General features: G+C 58.9%; 2 protein-coding genes across 3 annotated transcripts in view; both read right to left on the bottom strand.

Annotated features, from left to right (window-relative positions):
• Positions 1-1,938: 1,938 nt before the first annotated feature.
• On the bottom strand, positions 1,939-6,273 carry SLC27A3 (solute carrier family 27 member 3). Of its 2 annotated transcripts, none has more exons than XM_019431481.2 (10): positions 5,588-6,273; positions 5,133-5,342; positions 4,667-4,825; positions 4,021-4,145; positions 3,628-3,822; positions 3,434-3,524; positions 3,111-3,309; positions 2,809-2,906; positions 2,553-2,683; positions 1,939-2,255 (listed from the first exon to the last, which is right to left on the bottom strand). In XM_019431481.2, exons 1-10 carry the CDS (start codon positions 6,168-6,170, stop codon positions 2,079-2,081), a joined length of 1,968 nt encoding a protein of 655 aa, XP_019287026.2. In that variant the 5' UTR covers positions 6,171-6,273; the 3' UTR covers positions 1,939-2,078. The 2 variants fall into 2 exon arrangements, with proteins under 2 accessions (XP_019287026.2, XP_053764643.1); XM_053908668.1 differs by having other exon boundaries at positions 2,144-2,255; positions 2,837-2,906; positions 5,588-6,271.
• Positions 6,274-7,253: 980 nt separating this feature from the next.
• Positions 7,254-17,748, bottom strand: part of INTS3 (integrator complex subunit 3) — a 37,584-nt gene continuing 27,089 nt past the window's right edge. The window contains exons 15-30 of the mRNA XM_019431480.2: positions 17,373-17,492; positions 16,963-17,092; positions 16,165-16,219; positions 15,819-15,922; positions 14,957-15,001; positions 14,641-14,760; positions 12,820-12,973; positions 11,765-11,833; positions 10,870-10,945; positions 10,398-10,511; positions 10,029-10,077; positions 9,062-9,229; positions 8,764-8,864; positions 8,533-8,605; positions 8,211-8,367; positions 7,254-8,103 (exon numbers count right to left, since the gene is read on the bottom strand). Coding sequence (XP_019287025.2) covers positions 8,026-8,103; positions 8,211-8,367; positions 8,533-8,605; positions 8,764-8,864; positions 9,062-9,229; positions 10,029-10,077; positions 10,398-10,511; positions 10,870-10,945; positions 11,765-11,833; positions 12,820-12,973; positions 14,641-14,760; positions 14,957-15,001; positions 15,819-15,922; positions 16,165-16,219; positions 16,963-17,092; positions 17,373-17,492 — 1,613 coding nt within the window. The 3' untranslated portion in view covers positions 7,254-8,025. The remainder of the gene's footprint in view (positions 8,104-8,210; positions 8,368-8,532; positions 8,606-8,763; positions 8,865-9,061; positions 9,230-10,028; positions 10,078-10,397; positions 10,512-10,869; positions 10,946-11,764; positions 11,834-12,819; positions 12,974-14,640; positions 14,761-14,956; positions 15,002-15,818; positions 15,923-16,164; positions 16,220-16,962; positions 17,093-17,372; positions 17,493-17,748) is intronic.

The raw sequence follows: 17,748 nt of genomic DNA, 5'->3' as shown, positions 1-17,748 counted from the left end.
AACTCCCTCCTCTTGCTGTCTTTGCCAAAGTGCCTTGGCTCAAGGGCATGCACCTCCCAGATCCCACTGACATGTTACACTTGGTATTTGTGGGATTGCAGAATGAGGCGTGGGGACAGGACTTAGGCCAGGCAGCTACTGTTCGTTGGCAACGCGTGGCTCATACGTAATTTAAAATTTGCTAGTAGCCACATTTACAAAAGTAAAACAAGTGGATTTTTATATAGTTCCTTTAACCCAATACATCAAAAAAATACTATTTCAACGTATAAGTAATATAAAATATAATAAAAATGCGGTTTTTTTAGTGCTAAGTCTTTGAAACCTGGTGTGTATTTTACACCTACGGCACATCTCAGACTCGGGGCATTCAAGCACTCAGTAGACACCTGTGGCTAGTGGCCACCATATTGGACAATGCAGATTTAGGCCAAATGAAACGGATCGTGGGGGGCGGGAAATGTGTGGGGTTCGTGGTGGAGGAGACAGCTGCTCAGCTCATCGTCCTGGAAGCGGGCTGGGTTAAGGATCTTTTTTTTTTTTTTTTTTTTTTTTTTTTAATTTATTTTTGGCACAGAGAGAGACAGAGCATGAACGGGGGAGGGGCAGAGAGAGAGGGAGACACAGAATCGGAAACAGGCTCCAGGCTCCGAGCCATCAGCCCAGAGCCTGACTCGGGGCTCGAACTCACGGGCCGTGAGATCGTGACCTGAGCTGAAGTCAGACGCTTAGCCGACTGCGCCACCCAGGCGCCCCTGGGTTAAGGATCTTAAAGGGAGCAGCTGCAGGACATGGCCCCTGTCAGCCAAGAGACACCTGCCGACTCCCCCCCGCCCCCGCCCCAACTTGCACTCTTTCTGGGTTGAATTACAGGTGAGCTGAATGAGCTAAATCCCTCACTTATTGGTCAGTTTGAGAAGTCACCTACACCTGAGTGTGCACCTCAAGTCTGTTAGTGATGCTGAACTGGGTTTGCTGGTGGAGGGTGGGGGCCAGGTGTATACTTTGGAACAGGAATTAGCTGAGGTTATTGGTGAGGCCCATCCCCTGAACTCTCATGTTGGGGAGAGGAGTGGGAACAGGAAAGATAATCCAAGGGAAAGTAGCAGAAACCTCGAGGACCACAGCTCAAAACAGGGGGCCTTATTTATTTTCTATTTTTTTTTTTAAAGTAAACTCTACACACAGTGTGGGGCTTGAACTCACAGCCCCAAGATCAAGAGTTGTACGCTCTACCGACTGAGTGAGCCAGCCGGGGCCCTGACGGGTGGGACTTTAGTTCTAGGAGAAGCGTGAGTTCCATCATTGCAAGCTTTTAGATGATGAGCTTTTCTGATGCTTCATTTGGGGGCCTCTCTCCTTTCGTTTCCCCAATTGCTCTTGCTGCCACAGGCGCACGAGCGCTCTGAGCCCTGCTCCAAGGAAAGGCTTCCAAGGCTCCTCAGAACCCAGGGGGCCCCAACCCTGGGCTGCTTCTTCTGGGAGCGTTCGATTAGGATTTAATAAAGTTAGAATCGTCCGAACTAGGGGGCCGAGTGGCCCCACCCTTTCCCCTCACTAAGAGAAGTGTCTAGGGCATCCTTGTCCGCAAAATCAAACCTGTTTTCCCTGGTTGGCTCTGTTCAGCCCAGCCACACCCGTGCCTGTGGAGACGCGGGGGGGGGGGGGGGGGCAGCGTTTCTATCTCTGCCCACCCCTGCTGCGCCACAGCCCCCAGGGAGTGAAGCTGGGAGGGGACACACAGCACAGGGAGACATCATCTGCCAGGGACTCCCCGAGGACAAGGATCACATGGGGTCACCTGAGAGGAAAAGGCCCAGGTCCAGACATGGAGCTCGGGCCTGTGTGAAGTCAGGGCAGAGACGTACGTGGCTCTGTGCCAGGGGAAAACGTGGAGCGAAAAGCGGTTCCACCGACAGGGAAGACGGACGCCACAGATCAGAGATTGGCCCTGGCCCCATTTATTACAAAATAATGATTACAAATCTGGTATAAAAAAGACCCCGGGGGAACCCTGGCGCACCTGCCACACCCCCACCCCACAAAGCCGCTCCCTGACACCTTGGCGGGGAGGGCTCTCAGATGCGAAGGTCCCCAGCCAGGAGGGCACTGTACCGGGCAGGTGTGAGGGGCAGGTAGGCACCCCCAGCCCGGTCCAGAACGTAGAGGGGGTCAGACAGTGCGCTCGGGTTAAAACCCTCCTTTGTCATCCGAACCTTCTGCTGCTTGAAGGTTTCTGTGGTGGCCAGAGACTCCTGGAAGGGGTGTCAAAAGGGGTTGAAGGAAGGAAGGAAGGGGTACTTTGCCTGAATTCTGTCAAGGGGCAGGTCCCGGGAAAGGAGGCACGAGGTCAGGGTTTGGGATAGGGGGTCACAGAGAAGGAGCCAAGCCCGGGGGGGGGGGCGTGAATGACGGACAGAGTGCACATCCAGGAAGGAGCTGTTCTTTCCCGCCAGGGACGGAGCTGCACAAGGACCCCCGCGTGGGGTTTGGAAGCCGTTGGCCGCCGCGGGTGCAGGAGCTGAGAGGTGGGAGCAGGGGGACTCGATTACCTGGAGCCTTAGGAATCGAGGCCAGGCGTAAGGCGGCAGGTTCTCAGAAACGTGGCTGTAGAGCTGCTCAAGGTCCAGGGAGTGGGGGGGACGCAGAACCAGGGCCGCCATGCCAGCCCTACCTTCGTGCCCTGGTGGTGTCGGGGGAAAGGGCAGCTGTTGTGGTGAGCCGCTCTGAGGCCTCGTGTTCCCTGTGCCCTGTGCCACCAGTCCAGGGTGGCAGGCCGGCTGCCCTCCACCTCCCGTGTCTTGGCACCTGGCACGGTAACTCCGTAGACGTTCACCTCCTGAACAAAATCCAGGGACTCCAAGGCCTCCGCCACTTCGGTCGTGGCCACGTTCTCCCCTTTCCACCTGCAAGAGGGCAGAGAGTCGGGGCCTTATGGGGGTGTGGGGAGGACGCAGTCGGGGCGCCAGACGGTCACAGGGAACAAGGTCTGAGAGGAGAGCTCGGGTGAGTGGCTGGGTTTGGGTGGGAGTTAGGGAGTTAGGTTTAGGGGGTTTGGGTCACAGAGGTCAAATGTCCAGGATAGGAATCAGGGTGTCCTGGACAGATACCTGAAGGTGTCTCCAGTACGATCATGGAAGCGAAGAAAGCCTTGGTCATCGCAGACCAGCAGGTCCCCAGTGTTGAAGAAAACATCTCCAGGCCGGAAGACGTCCTTCAGCAGCTTCCCGCGGTCCAGCTCTGGTCCCCCAGCATAGCCGAGGAAGGGGGACTGTTGGCTCACCGGGGCCACCAGCAGCCCAGGCTCACCTGCAGAGCCGCTGGGGTCAGGGGGAGCTGTCCACCTCGCCCAGAGCTTCCTGGCCCCTCACCCCACTCTCCTCCCAACCCTCTGCCGGCTGCACCCCCCCCCCCCACCAACCTGAGCACCAACCTGGAGATGTGGCCACACAGTGCCCCTGGGTGTCCCGAACCGGCTCCCCTGTGGTGACATCATAGCGAATCAAAGAGAAGGGGAAGACATGCTGGGGGAAGGGAGACCCCGGCACTGGGTCATTTCAGTTGCACGAGCCCCTCCCTGCCAGCCCCACCTTCCACGGGGTCTCCAGCTCCTCCCCCACCCCTTACCTTGTAAAGCCAGGAAGCACGCCCCACAGCACCTGGCTGGCCCGTGTAGTTGAAAGTGGCAACATTGCCCTCCGTTAGGCCATACGTCTCCAGCACCTGCAGCGGCCCGAAGCGCCGCACAAAACGCTCCCAGGTGTCCGGGCGCAGCCCGCTGCCCACCACCAGTCGGACCTTATGCCCCCGTTCCGCCTGGCTCTGAGATGAGGGGAGATGGGCAGAAGGTTCAACAGCAAGATGCCAGCTCCCAAAAGGGAAGCCCCGGCATCCCAGGCCCCTCACCCCACCCTGCCTGCCGTTCTCGTCCAGCCCCCAGGCAGGCGTCCCAATGTCTCCTGCCAGCTGCCCATCTCCCTGCCCGGTGGCGGCAGCTCTGCCCAGGATGTGCCCACGCACCGGGGGCTGGTTGACAAGGTATCGGCACAGCTCCCCGATGTACTGGAACACCGTCACCCCGTGCTGCTGGCAGTCGTCCCAGAACTGGCCAGCTGAGAACTTGGACTTGAGCACCACTGTGGCCCCTGCCAGAGGTGGGGAGAGAAGGGAGGAAGGAAGGTGAGACTGAGGGCTGTGGGGGGACACCAGCCTTCACTGCAGTGTCCTTCCGGGAAGGCCCTGCTGGGACGGTCAACAGCAGCCCAAGGTGGCCCTCCTGCTTTCCCTCCGGTGCCCCAGAGAGGTTAATGCCCTTTCCCTGCTTCCTGTCCCCAAACAGTGCATCCTGTATGCCTAGGTCCCCAAGTCCCAACCTTCTTCTCCATTTGCTTCTCCCTGGGCTGACATGCTCGGCCCTTAACCCCCCTTCCCCCACGTGGAGTCTGGAGGCCTCCCTAGTTCCTCAGTGTCTAGGTTGTGCGGGTGATGCTTCTCCATTGTAGCAGGAGCTCTTGGAGAGGAGACCTCTGCCTCCTCCCTCGTCTGGAAGTGTCCCCAGGTGAGCGTACCACAACAGGTACTTAAATAAACGTTTGCTAGGAAAAAAAAAAGTTTGCTGGACGACTGAAGTTTGGGGAGGGTCGAGGTGGGAGTGGGAGAGACTGACCAATGCCCAGGCAGCCCACGATGCCCAACAGGGAGCCAGACATGTGGTAGAGCGGGAGGGCAAGGTAGATCACATCCTCCTGGTGGGCACCGCACAGCTGGTAGAAACCCTGGCACTGCAAGATCTTCAGGTGGCTGATCCGTGCAGCCTTGGGGAGGCCTGTGGGTGATGGGGGAGGTGGGTGGAACGGTCTGAGCTCCAGGCCCCGCCTCCCTCAGCCCCTGCTGGGTAAAGAGGCAAGGCTGAAGCTGATGCCAAGCTGTCCTGGAAATGGCGGGAAGTTCAGGGAGGTGGAGAAATGAGGAAGCGCGGCAGAAGCGAACGCAGTCGTGGTTGGGATCTTGGGATGGGCCCGGGGAGGGGGGTGGAGGAGTGGCCTGGGAGTTGAGGCCACGGTTCCTGTTCCCAGTGTCTTGCCTTTCTCTGCCTTAGTTTCTGGCAGGGGAGTCTGGTGTCCCGTGCTCACCCGTGGTGCCGGAGGTGAAGATGTACAGGCACGTGTCCATTACGCTCTGGGGGGCAGATAGGTACCCGGGCACCGGCTCATCCGCTTCGGCTGAGGCCTCCGCCAGCACATCGCTGATTCCGGCCAGACGGGTTTCGGGGCCTGCAGCCCAAAGATGGAGCCCCATGGCTCTCAGGGCCGGCAGGTCAGGCTCCAGGGACTCCAGGAGCTCTGGATGGGGTGGGAAGGCAAAGCTCGGCGGCCCAGAATGCCTCCCCACCCCACAGCCCACTTGCGCCGCCCTCGCCCCTCCCCACCACCTCACTCCTCCGGGCGAAGGGTGCGCATCCTCCGTCACCGTTCTGGGAACCGAAGACGCAGCCCCGTCGCTTCGCAAAGCCGAAGCCTCATATCCCCAAGCACCCTTTCCAAGCCCCTGCGAGCCAGCTGGGCCCCTTCTGCAGTCCCGGCCTCACCTGGCGCCAGCACCAGCGCGCGCGCGCCGCAGCTGCGGAGGCAGTGCAGGAGGGGACCCCGGCGCAGGGCGGCGGGCACAAAGGCCGCGCGCAGGCCGGCCTTGGCCAGCCCGAACCAGAGCCACAGGAACTCCGGGCAGGCGGGGAGCAGCAGCGCCACGGTGGCCCCGGGGGCCAGAGGGGCCGCGGCGCCGGCCCGCTCGTTCCCCGCGCCGCCGCCCGGCCCCGCGTCCCAGCCCCGCGCGCGCAAGAAAGCGCGCGCAGCCCGGTTGCTCTGACGCTCGGCCTCCGCGTAGCTAAAGCGTCGCGCGCCGTGAATGAGGAAGACGTGCGCGGGGCGCTGCCGGGCCAGCTGCGCGAGGCGCCAGGCCAGGCTGCAGCCCCCCTCGGGGCCCCTCGGGTCGGCGGCGGCCGCGGCCAGGGCGCGCGCCCGGAGAGCCCGATTGCAGCGCAGGACGCGCACCGCGAAGGCCAAGTCCGCCGCTAGCCAGCGCAGCCGCGGCCAGATGTGCAGCGTCCGCAGCAGCAGCAGCAGCAGCGGCGGCAGCAGCAGCAGCGGCGGCAGCAGCAGGAGCCCGGCCATGACGCCCTCGTCCTCCGCTCGGCGCCGCCGCTCCCTCCCGAAAACTGGGGCCGCTCGCTTTTGCGCGGAGACCTCGCCTTCCCGGGAGCGCGCGTGCGCAGGCACACGCCCCTTTCCCACCCGCTCCCGCCCCCCCACCCCCACCACGGGCGCGGAGCCGAGGCCGGGAGGTGCGTGGGGGGCGGCCCCGCGCTCGCTCCCCGACGGCCGGGAACCCACACCCTCCCGGGGCCGGGTTTTCTCCCACAGAGCGTCCCGGCCCGAGGCCGCCCCAGCGTCTCCCCAGACACACCGAGGAACTCGGGCCTCCGGGCCTGACCCGAGCCCTCCCCCGGCGCCTGCAGCGGCGTCAGGGGATGGCTGGGGGCCCGGACGGCCCGCGCTCTGGAGGGGCGACGGCGGAGGCCCCTCCCTTCGGGCAAGGGCGCCAGTAACTGGGGCCAGTGAATGCTTTCCATCCAGGTTTTAATTGGGGAGGAGGAAACGGGAAGGATGGGGGGCGGGGGTGGAGAGGCCGGAGTAGTTAGCTTTGAGGGAGGGGAGACTGGATTGGTAACAGACCAGTTTGAAGGCGGGATCTGTCCTCCACCCAGACGTCACTCCTCCCTCCTCAGTCTGCCTCCCGGCCAGCCAAGGGGCTCTCTTCTGCGGGGACACACGGATGGGCAAGTGGCCAGACCGTGGAACAAAGAGGGTCCTTTCTCTCTGGGATGTGAGTGCTGTCACTAGGCACACTTCGGTCCTTCATTATCCGAGTTGGGGCACCCCTCACCCCCCAGCCGTCCTCCGGTACTTGGTGACCACATAGACCTACTCAACCGGACAAATACTTGTGCCGAGGAGAGAGGCGCAGGGAGGGGCGGAGTTCAGCAGGTAGGGAGATGGTACCCCGACAGGTCAGGGCCCGGCTCACAGCCCACGTCAGCAGGGAGAATGGGCAGGTGGGCAGTGTAGAAGCCAGAACTCCTCTTGCTCCAGACAAAGGGGTGGGCAGGAAGGCAAGAGGGGACCTTGCGGGGCCACAAAGGAGAGGGACGCCCTGTAGGTGCGCAGGGTAAGTGGGGGCAGCTACTCCAGCACAAATGAGGTTCTGGCTTGTTTTATTGTCATTTAAAAACTTTTAAAACGCGATTATCTCTGCCAACAAAACAAAACAAAACAGACAGAGCCAAGGAAATAGGACCATTTGACAGTTCTGTGGACATGGCTCCCTCTAGGGAGTCCCAGGGCTCTGGCCCCGCCTGGGGTGCCAACATCAGGTCAACACAAGCTTCTAGGCCGGTAGGGCCGCGGCCTCCCTCTCTGGTCCCCGCCTGAACTCTTGCGGCACCTGCCCCATGTTAAGAACAGGCAGGTGGACCATGTCACTGACGAAATGCCCACTGCACACAGGAGGACAGAGGGCAACTATGAAATGCGTGTTCAGGGCAAACCAGGGCCTGATGGGTAGCGTGGGAAGGGGCACCCACACACCTTTCTTCATTCCCATACCTGGCCTCTCTGGCCAGCAGCCCCATCTGCCATTTCTCTTCTCTTTGGGAGGCTGGGGAGGGGCAGGGGTGGAAGACCCGCACGGGCCAGGTTTCCCGCAGCCTCTGGCTTCAGCGGGATGTGAGTGGATAGGAGCAGCAGTGTGATGGGACCGGAGGCCCCTGGAGAGGAAGGGGGCAGGGGCTGGGGCTGCACGGCGGCTTCTCAAGGCTGAGCCAGAGGAGGCAGCGCGTCCTTCCCACCAGGTGAACTTTGGGCTGGGGGACAGAGCGTCTCCCCACCATCTCCCCAGCCCTTATTAACCTCTGAATCACCAAGGGGAGGAGGGCAGTCTGACCAGGGGTGGGATGGGGGACACAGGGCCTCAGTCACTGTCAGACCCCACTGCAGAGGACCCTTTCCGTTTCCGCTTGGTGGGCTTCGGTTTTGCGTCTTCTTCCTCCTGAAAGAGATTTCAGGGGTGGGGGGTGTCGTTAGCCTGGGCAGCTGCTGGCCCCAACCGCACCTGCTCCCACTGTGGCTGCTGTGCACGGTGGCGGGGGTGCTCACGGAGGCACTGCTGGAGCCGGACTCTTCCTCGGCGTTGGGCGGCTGGGTGGCGTTCTTGCGGCTGCGGGGGCTGGACAGAGCTGCTTTCCTCCGGCTCTTGGGTGGCTTGGTGGACGAGTCCTCGTATTCCTCAGCCAGGGAGAAGAGATCGCTGAACCTGAGGGAAAGAAGAAGGCGCCCTCAAGCACACTCCTCCCAGCCTCTTTTCCTGCCCCCTGCCCGGGCCTGTTGCCCTCGCTGGTCACTGAATCTTCATCCCCAGCAGGCTTCCTCCCCTGGGCCTCCCACCGCCTCCCGAGGCCAGAAGTGCCAGGAGCCTTACTTCATCTTGTGGGCCTCATCACAGCTTGCCTGCACGTGCTGCAGGGCCTGCAGAATCGGGGTCTGGCTAAAAACTGGAGGGAAGAGGGAGAGCAGGGACGGAGGGGCAGTGAGAGGGCCGGAGCTCATTCGGCTCTCCGGCCCCCACCCCCACCCGTTCGAGGGCCTTCGAGGGCCGGCCCGAGCCAGGGCAGTGCCATGCACGATAGGCTCGGGGGTCTGTGGTGCATACAGTTCTGCTTGGTGTTGGTCAGGTTGAGACGAAGGTTGTCTAAGTGCTCCAGGATCTGCTCCAGGGTCAGCTGGGCCAGCTTGCTGCTGGAGCTCCTCAGGCTGCAGGAAGTGGCGCGGCCAGAGTCTGAGCTCGAGGGGAGTGGGACACCCTCTCCACCCCGCCACCCCGAGGCAGCCCCTAAGGGGCAGGCCGGAGCAGAACAGGGGCCAAGCGGGGAAGGGGCCGTCCTGGACCATGCAGCTCCAGGCCGCCAGGTGTCACCCCTAGCCAGGCGGACGGCAGGCCCGGGCCCTACCTCTGCCTCTTGCGTGGGAGGCTGTTGTTCTTGATGAGCAGGGACTTGATGTGCTCAGCCAGCAGCTCATCATGCTTCATGCACCAGTGCCGCAGGATGCTGGTGGTGAACTGGTCGTCCGGGTGGCACGGCCTACTCAGCACCATCTTCACCATCTCCTCGCTGGGCCTGGGTGCGCAAGAGGGGTGGGTGGGGGGTGCTCAGGAACCCCTGCTCTCTCCTGCCTACTTATTCCCCAAGCCTCAGCCCTCAAACCCCACCCGAGTCTGCAGCTTCCTGCTCCCACGCCCTCTCCCTCTTCTCTCTGGGCCCAGGAATGCTGGTTCCGTGCTTTGCCGAGCCAGGACACAGACGTGATTCTGCGGTTTCTGTGGTGGTAGCTGGCACGTGCTGGGGAAGCGGCTCACCGAGTCCCCCCCACCTTGCCCAGAACAGTCGGGAAACGGGCCAGGGAAGCCAAAGGACAGAACGGTATTCAGCCCGACAAGGCGCTGGGGAGAGGCTGGCGAGCCACAGCCCCCAACCTGCCCACTTCCCGAAGGACATTCCGTACCACCTCTAATCTCTCAGGACAGAGCAGAGAAGGTGGAAGGTGGGCAAGAGATAGGAGGGAACGGACCCACAGCTGCTGGGAAAGCGCCAGCACTGGAGGGTGGAGGGGCCTCCTCCACGGGGCCTCAGGAGAGGGGGGGATGGGGAGCAGGAAACAGGGATGTCCGGTCCCCACCCCACCCCCTCCTCCCAGGGCAGCTCCTGGTGGGCAGGGGTGCAAAGTCGAGAGGAAGCCCGGATCCCAGGGGAGCTGCTTGGTTGTAAATCATTGTGGGGGAAGGGCAGAACAGCAGATGTCCACAACAGGAAGAAGTGTGGCCGGCTTCCTGAAGGAGCAGGACAGGAGCCCGTTGCAGGGGGGCTATCTTTTGGGACACTGTGACTGGGAGCTAGAGTCCCCGCGAGTAGAACTCACTTCTCTCTTCGGAGCTGAAGCAACAGGCAAGACAGGGCCTCTGGGTGCTCTGTGGGGTGGGGTGGGGGGCAGAGGCTGTTGAGAGGGCGGCAGAATTCCAGGGAGAGTCCTAGCACGTCTCCCATCCCCCAATCCACAGCCACTCAAAGAAGCAAGGATGGTCTTCCAGGGTAGAACAACCCGTCCCTGCTCCCGAGCCCCTGGCTCCTGCCTGGCACGGCGTGGGCCGGCTTGCAGGACACCCCTGAAGAGCGGAGGTGACCGACAGGGAGCCTGGCCTTCAGCACTTCGCCTTCTGGAGGGGCAGCGGTGGGGCCCCAGCCTTGCCCCGTCCCTCCCCCAGTTCTCCCTGCCCGCGACCCTACTCACCTTTGTATTTGAGGTGCTGCAGGATGGGGATTATGGTCTCCAGGGGGATGTTGTGGGCCAGGAAGAGCTGCCAGGCACAGTACTGCTCAAAGGTCTCCCAGTCCAGGCTCTGGACTGCAGGGGACAGAGAAAGGGGTGCGTTCTCTCTCTCATTAGCACACACACACAGGGCTAATCCACAGACTACCAGCATCCCAAGGAGGGCTGGTACGCAGGTGAGGACAGTGACCCTGACGCTGCAGTTAGTCTCCCTTTCCACACAAAGTGTTATTTTCAAAGACTTCATATCGCTTCTGTATTCCCACAGCCTAAGCAAGAAACAGATCCAGAGACACTGCCCAAGACCACACAGCAGGGCACAGTGATGGTCCACCCCATCCACAGCCCCAGAGTCAGCTCCGCTGTTACTAGGAAATACCCAGGGCTGCCACGCCTCTCTCCCCCAGGTGTCTGAAGGGGTCTGCTCACTTACTGAGAATATTGAGGACTGAGTCCTTTCGAAACATAACCAGGTTCCCCATCATCACATGGCAGACCAGCTCCTGGAGCTAAGGACGGGGAGGAAGAAGGCAAAACCCATTGGTTCTAAAAGAGGCCAGGAAGCTAGTACGGAGGGAGAAGCAAGAGGCCTCACACAGGGAAAAACCAGGGGAAATGAAAACCTAGTTTAAAGGGCTGGGGATGAATGATGGATGCTGGGGTATCTGAAGGATAAAGGGGCTGGTAAAGAGCAATAGGCCTGTTTGGAGGCAAAACATTAAAAAACAAACAAACAAACACACAAACAAACAAACCATTAAAGTGGTTTCCACGCCCAGATAACAGAGGGAGAAGGGCAACTTGTCTCCCTGGCTCCTGGGCCCCTGGGCCCCGACCCATCCCAGCCTGTGCCTGGGGAGGAGGGAAGGGCTGGGAGGCAGAACTGTGGGACAGAGTGTAGCTAGGAGAAAGGCAAAGAAAGAAGGGCTCTTCTCTCCTGAATGGGGCAAGTGAGTGGCGACGAGGGGCAGAAATGGACCCGAGCTCAGTATGAGAACGCATTAGCAAAGCTGCAATCTCCCGGGGTCTGTGCACAGTGGAAGGCCAACGGCCTGATTATTTGCACCCTGCGCCAAGGGGAAGGCCAGCTGAGAGCGAAGGAAGAAACAAACAAACAAACAAACAAACAAAAAACACCACCTTCTCACTTTCCTTGTGGAACTGGAGTGTCCAGATAATACAGAGAATGAGCCCAGCCTGCCTCCCAGGGGGGTCCCCTTCCCTGCTAGCCGCCCCCCCCCCCCCACCCGGCCTGAAGTGCACACAGGTGCAAGCCAAGGCCTTGGCTCCCGTCAGCTGGCTTCCCACGATGAGAGCTTCTTGTGCACCTGCGCAGAGTCAATAACAGCCACGATCATGTTCAGCAGCTCGCCGCTCCGCAAGGTCTCATCTGGAAACTGGACAGAAAAAGACAGAAGCTGGGGCAGGAGTCCAGGGTGCCCCCGTTGGCTTGTACCTCATAATCCACCCCCTTTCTTCCCGCATGCTCAGGGGATGGCAGGGTTAAGCAGGATGGTGGGGTCCTAACACGAGTCCCTAAACAAAGATCCAACAGCTGTGAAGCCAGGACTCTAACCCTTTAAGAACTGAAATTTGTTCTCTTTGTGTCTGTGTGTGTGTCAGGAAAGGAATGGGGAACCGTCTAGAGATGAAACCAGAACCTGAAAGGAGTGGACGTGACGGTGAGTGCCAAGCTGCAGCGGTGACAAAATAAACGTTCCTGTCTGGCAATAAACACAAACCCGCTCTATGCTAGCCCTCAGGCACAGAAGGGAAGGTGCGGAGTGTGTTTGGGGTGTACGAGGGGCAAGAGGCTTCCCTTCTTGAGAGGGAGCAGAGGAGGAAACTGCCACGTGCTGGTCATGCCCCCTTCTTCCGCCCCTGCAACTTCTGGGGAGATCACAGTTCCTCCTGTTGCGCCCACACCCTGTTTCCTGATGTCCCTGCGCCTGGGAACTTCACCCAGAGGAGGAAGAGAGGGTGTCCCTCTCTTCCGATGTCCCAGTTCCTAGAGAAGACAGTGAGTGAACAAGGAAACGCAAGTCTCCACCACAAAGGCTGTGGTCCTTGGGAGCCACTAGAGAGAAACTGAGGGTGAGCCATCAGATGGCAGGAGGGCCTGTAGTGTGTGTGTGTGGTTGCGGCTGGGGGACCTGTGCTGGGTCCAGAGGGTGTGGCCGGAGCTGGGAAGCCAAGTGTACAGGCCCAGACCACATCTCACACCACAAGGCACAGAAGAGGAGACATTTTGTAACTTTTAACAGCGGGAGGCCCATCGAGCCAGCAGGGGTGGGTGAAGTAGGGTCAGGGTCGTATGCAATGAGGCACATGGTGTCGTGAGCCTGCCCTGCGCAGCCGCGCCCAGAGCCCAGCAGACACTGACCTCTGTGTAGATGGAGGGTGTGAGGTGGCACAGCAGCCGCACGTCGTCCTCCTGACAGGCCTTCATGTCCATCATCAGGCAGGTGTGCAGGTCGCCCAGCTGGGTGGCCTGGGCAAAGGACTCATACAGGTTCATCTTCCCAGCAGCGGCTTTGCTGCAAGACCAGTTGGGCCTGAGCCAGCAGCCCGTCCCCTCAGTCGCACCCCCCACCCCGCCCCGGAACCCCTCTGCTGCCCCTGATGCTCTGGGCAAGTCTGTCTCGTGGCCCTCTCCTGCCTTCCTCAGTGCTCCCGACAGGGCGCTGACCACACACAGTGAAGCTGCCAACTGGTGACCGTCGAACACAGGACAGGGCTCAGATGAGGCCAGAAAGCCGAGCAATGAAGGCAGGAACACAGGCAGGCCCCCACCTCACATCACATACGAGCAATTGAGAAGAGGTTATAGGCCTGAACATAAGAACTGAAAACCACAGTCTTGGAAGAAAACACAGGAGTAAATCTGCAAGATACCACAAGCCCAAGTGACAGAAAAAAAAATAAACATGACTCAACAACACGTAAAACTTCTGTGTCTCAAAGGGTGCCATCAAGGGAGTGAAAAAGACAACCTGCAGAATGAGAACATATTTGCAAACCAGATGTTTCATGAGGGACTCGTATCCATAGTATTAAAAAACAAAAACAAAAAAACCCCCCAAAAAACAAAAACTCTTTAAAAAATCAACAATAAACAGATGAATAACTCAATTAAAAAAATAGGAAAGGAAGCGACACCTGGGTGGCTCACTCAGTTAAGCATCCTACTTGGCTCAGGCTCACAGTTTGTGAGTTCAGGCCCCATATCGAGCTCTCTGCTCTCCACACACAGTCTGCTTAGGATCCTGTCTCTCTTCCTCTCTCTCTGCCCCTCCCCCACTCATGCTCGCTCTCTCTCTCTCTCTCTCTCTCTCTCAAAAATAAACATTAAAAAAAAATGGGAGAGGATCTGAAGAGACATTTCTCCGAAGAAAATATGCAAATGGCTAATAACAAGCACACAAAAAGATGCTCAGCATCATCAACCATCAGGAAAATGCAAATCAGAACCACAACAAGACATCACTTCACACCCATCAGGACGGCTGTGACCGAAAAGCCAGATAACAACAAGTATTGGGGTGCACGTGAAACACTGGAACTCGGTTGCTGTCAGGCAATTCCTCACAAATTTAAAATTAGGGGTGGCGTTTGACCCACAGTTCCACTCTTACACTCCGGGAAACTGAAAACACATGTCTAGGTAAAAACGTGTCCGTGAATGCTCAGAGCGTCTCTATTCACAACAGACAAAAAGGCAGAAACCAACCAACGTCCGCTGACAGGTGAATGGATAGACCGTGGTGTGTCTATGCAGAGGAACAGTATTTGGTCACAAACAGAAATGAAGTACCGATCCGTGCTACGAAGGGGATAACCCTCTAAAACGTTACACTAAGTGAAAAAAGCCAGTCACGAAAAATCACACGTTGTAGGATTCCATTTATAAGAAATACACAGAAAAAGTAAATCTATAAAGACAAAAAGCAGAGCAGTGATAAACAGGGGTGAGGCGAAAGGGACAATGGAAAGGTAACTGCTAAGTGGGACACACATTTGTCTTGGGGGTGACGAAAGTGTTCTAAAGTAACCAATAGCAATAGTAGGACTTTGCAAATATACTTAAACCCACGGAATGATGTACTTTAAAGCTGTTATCAGAGAACACCCAAACACACAGAAGGCCCCGGTGATGACGGCTGCGGCGGGGGAGTCAGCGCACCCAGGGGAGGCCCCTACCCACCTGGCCCTCAGGTAGTACAGCAGGTGGTAGCCAATCTTGGGCTGTTTCTGATACAGCTCGGAGAGGAGGTCCAGAAGCAGAGAGAAGCTGCTGTTGTCCTCCTGCATCTGGCACAGGTTCCTGGATGTGACAGACGGGAGGGAAGGACAGAACTTGACGTGGGCAGACTCTCCTGTGGAACTTCTGGAGAGGCGTGTCTGTGCCCCCTGCAAACCCCTTCCTTCTGGAAAGGGAGACCCATTACCCCAGGACAGAGGCATATGCCTGGTGAAGAGGGATGGCAGCACGGCAGTGCCCCCGACGGCTGGGTCCTTACCTAAATATTAGGTAGAGAGGCTTTCCCACAGACTCCTCCAGGGACCTGCAGGAGGGGGGTGACATCTAAGGGTCCACGCGAGTGGAGAAGGTGGGCTGCAGGCAGATGTTATGGAGGCTAGATGCCAGCCCGCTCCTGTCCTGACCAAAGGTTAACTTCCTACTGCTACAGAGAAAACAGGTTCCTAACAAGCACCACAGTCTGCGTTGTGGCTGTCATTGAAAATGTGATTTCTGGGGCACCTGAGTGGCTCAGGCGATTAAACGTCCAACTCTGGCTCAGGTCGTGATCTCACAGTTTGTGGGTTCAAGCCCTGCATTGGGCTCACTGCTGTCCCCCTCTCTCTGCCCCTCCCTGGTTTGTGCTCTCTCTCAGATATAAATGAACATAAGAAAGAAAAAAAAAAAAAAAAGAGATTCCTGCCCTTCAGGGAAGACCCAGGCAAGGGTCCAATCCCACCTAAAGCAGCAAGGGCTGGGGCCCCTGGGCTCAGTAGCAGCAGCAGGGCACCCAGGAAAAGGCGCTAGAGGCCACTGTCCCGTGCTCTGCATTCAGCAGGCAAAAAGAAATCCTTAAGTGAACGGGCACACGTTGAGACTAAAAATAAGTGAAGAGAGGGACGTCTGGCTGACTTGGTCGGCAGAGCACATGATTCTTGGGCTTGGGGTTTTAAGTTTGAGCCCCACACAGGGGTGTAGAGATTACTTGAAAATAAAATTTAAAAACGAACAAACAAAACAAGTGAAGAGATGGTTTCTCTCAAGTCCACAGCAAGATGCCTCCTGGACTGGGGCTCCAAGAGCACACTTCTGGCTCCCAGAAGCCTGTGGGTGGTGGAGGGGTCAGGAGAGAGATGCCTTACTCCTCAGTGATCTCCTCAGGCAACACCTCCCCTCGGAAGTGGGCTTTGAAGAGTTCCTGCAGGCAGGAAGCAAGGACGGACAGCTGCTCCGAGTCAAAGTCTTCCTGGGTGGGGACAGAGGGGGAAGGTTCTCACCACCTGACCCAAGCCTTACTGCCCCACCACCCAGAGCCACTGCACTCATCTGCTGCTACCTCCAGGACCAACAGGCCCTTGCCCACCAGAGGGGACCCGTGTGGGAGACGGGAAGGAAAGAGTCAGATGCTCGGGTGGGGAGTTCTACTCTGGGCGGGCTGGGCTGCTTCCTCCTTGGCCGGGGCGGGGGGGGGGGATCGGTTCTCCTCACCTCCAGAACCTGGTCCACGATTTCCTGCATGACCTCACACTGGGCCTCGGTGTCACTGCAGTGCGGGATGGAGAGGAAATCGCAGGGACGTACATGACAGCAGAGGGCAGGACACACACCCAGCAAAGCACACTCACGCACAGACAAAACAAAGGAGGCCTGTGTGAATCCAGGCGTGGGTGGGGGCAGGCTTTAGGGCAAAATTTACTGCTGTCCAGGCAGAGGCCCTAAGAGAAGGGAAATGCCCACCATCCTGCTTTGGTGCTCAGAGGCTCTTGTCCCTGGAACCTGTGGAGTTGGGGTGCCTGGGGGGGTTCCCCAGAACCTGTGGTGTTGGGGCACCTGGGGGGGCTCCCTAGAACCTGTGGAGTTGGGGCACCAGCGGGGGCTCCCCAGAACCTGTGGAGTTGGGGTGCCTGGGGGGCTCAGTTGGTTAAGGATCCAACTTCGACTCAGGTCATGATCTCACAGTTTGTGGGTTCGAGCCCCGTGTCAGGCTCTGTGCTGACCGCTCGGAGCCTGGAGCCTGCTTCGGATTCTGTCTCCCTCTCCCTCTGCCCCTCCCCCACTTGCACTCTCTCTCCCAAAAATAAACATTAAAAAAATTAAAAAAAAACAAAAACAAAACCATGGAGCGAGAAACAGGTGCTGGGGAACGAGGAACCTCACAACCTAACAGCAGAAGGCACACCCCCGGAGCCCCCACTGCCCCCCACCCCACGCCCGGGCACCCCACTCAGTACCAGGGAGGAGGCTGGGGCTCGGCCTCCCGAGCCTGAGGACAGGACCTGCACCCACCTCCCCTTCTGGAGCTGGAGCACTTTGTCCCTTAAGGACTCATCCAGTTGGTCAAGATACGGGGTGATATCCACTGGCTCCTCCACGACAGTCTCCTTGATAGGATGGAAGCGGAACTCCCTCTTCTTTCCTGGAGGGAGGAATTCACGAAAGCAGTCATTTGCCCAGACACCAGCCACATGGACAGCCCCACACGCCGGGCGTGCAGGGGCCCCGCAGCGTCGTTCCCTGCATGTGGGCACACCCAGGCTCAGGAGCAAACAAGGGCAGGGCTCCGTGCCCTGGAGTCCCGTCTAGTAACCCTGCTGACACAACTAACTTGGGGGCCGAGTCCACAGAGGCCAGGCCGCTCCTGCCACCTGGTCCCCTCGGGGCCGACACCACCCAAGCCCCTTCGCTGCCGCACGCACCTCTGCTGCTGAGGTCCTCCTCGTCGTCACTGAAGGCTGCCTCCGCGTTGTCGTAGCAACCCTCATCCTTGTCTGACATGTGGTTGTCCATCTCCACGGAAACCGGCTCCTCAAGTTTGACTTGGGAGGAAAGAAACAAGGCATCCTGTGACCTAACATGGCTGACACCCTGGAAAGGGGAGGCTGGGGAGCAGGTGGGCTTACAGGGAGTTCATGACCTGAGGGCATGACAGACCCTGGAAGGACACCCTCTTGTCCCCACGACCTTCCACGATGTGCAGGGGTTTCTGCCAGGAGCAAGAATGGCAAGGGAAGAGACTGCTGTGCTTTGCTCGTGTCGGCAAATAGGTGAGACCAGGGACAGTCCCAAGGGCTC

The sequence above is a fragment of the Panthera pardus genome, unplaced genomic scaffold (assembly GCF_024362965.1).
Source record: "Panthera pardus isolate Hobbes unplaced genomic scaffold, ASM2436296v1 HiC_scaffold_21, whole genome shotgun sequence".
NCBI classification, from domain to species: domain Eukaryota; kingdom Metazoa; phylum Chordata; class Mammalia; order Carnivora; family Felidae; genus Panthera; species Panthera pardus.
This window is presented reverse-complemented; position numbering and strand designations above follow the sequence as displayed.

Excerpts from the sequence above, each read along its gene's own strand:
- SLC27A3 (XM_019431481.2), bottom strand. The coding sequence starts at position 6,170 with ATGGCCGGGCTCCTGCTGCTGCCGCCGCTGCTGCTGCTGCCGCCGCTG. Across the intron at positions 5,343-5,587 it reads CGCGCTGGTGCTGGCGCCAG|AGCTCCTGGAGTCCCTGGAG; the intron begins GTGAGGCCGGGA and ends CACCCCATCCAG. Across the intron at positions 2,256-2,552 it reads CTCGATTCCTAAGGCTCCAG|GAGTCTCTGGCCACCACAGA; the intron begins GTAATCGAGTCC and ends CACCCCTTCCAG.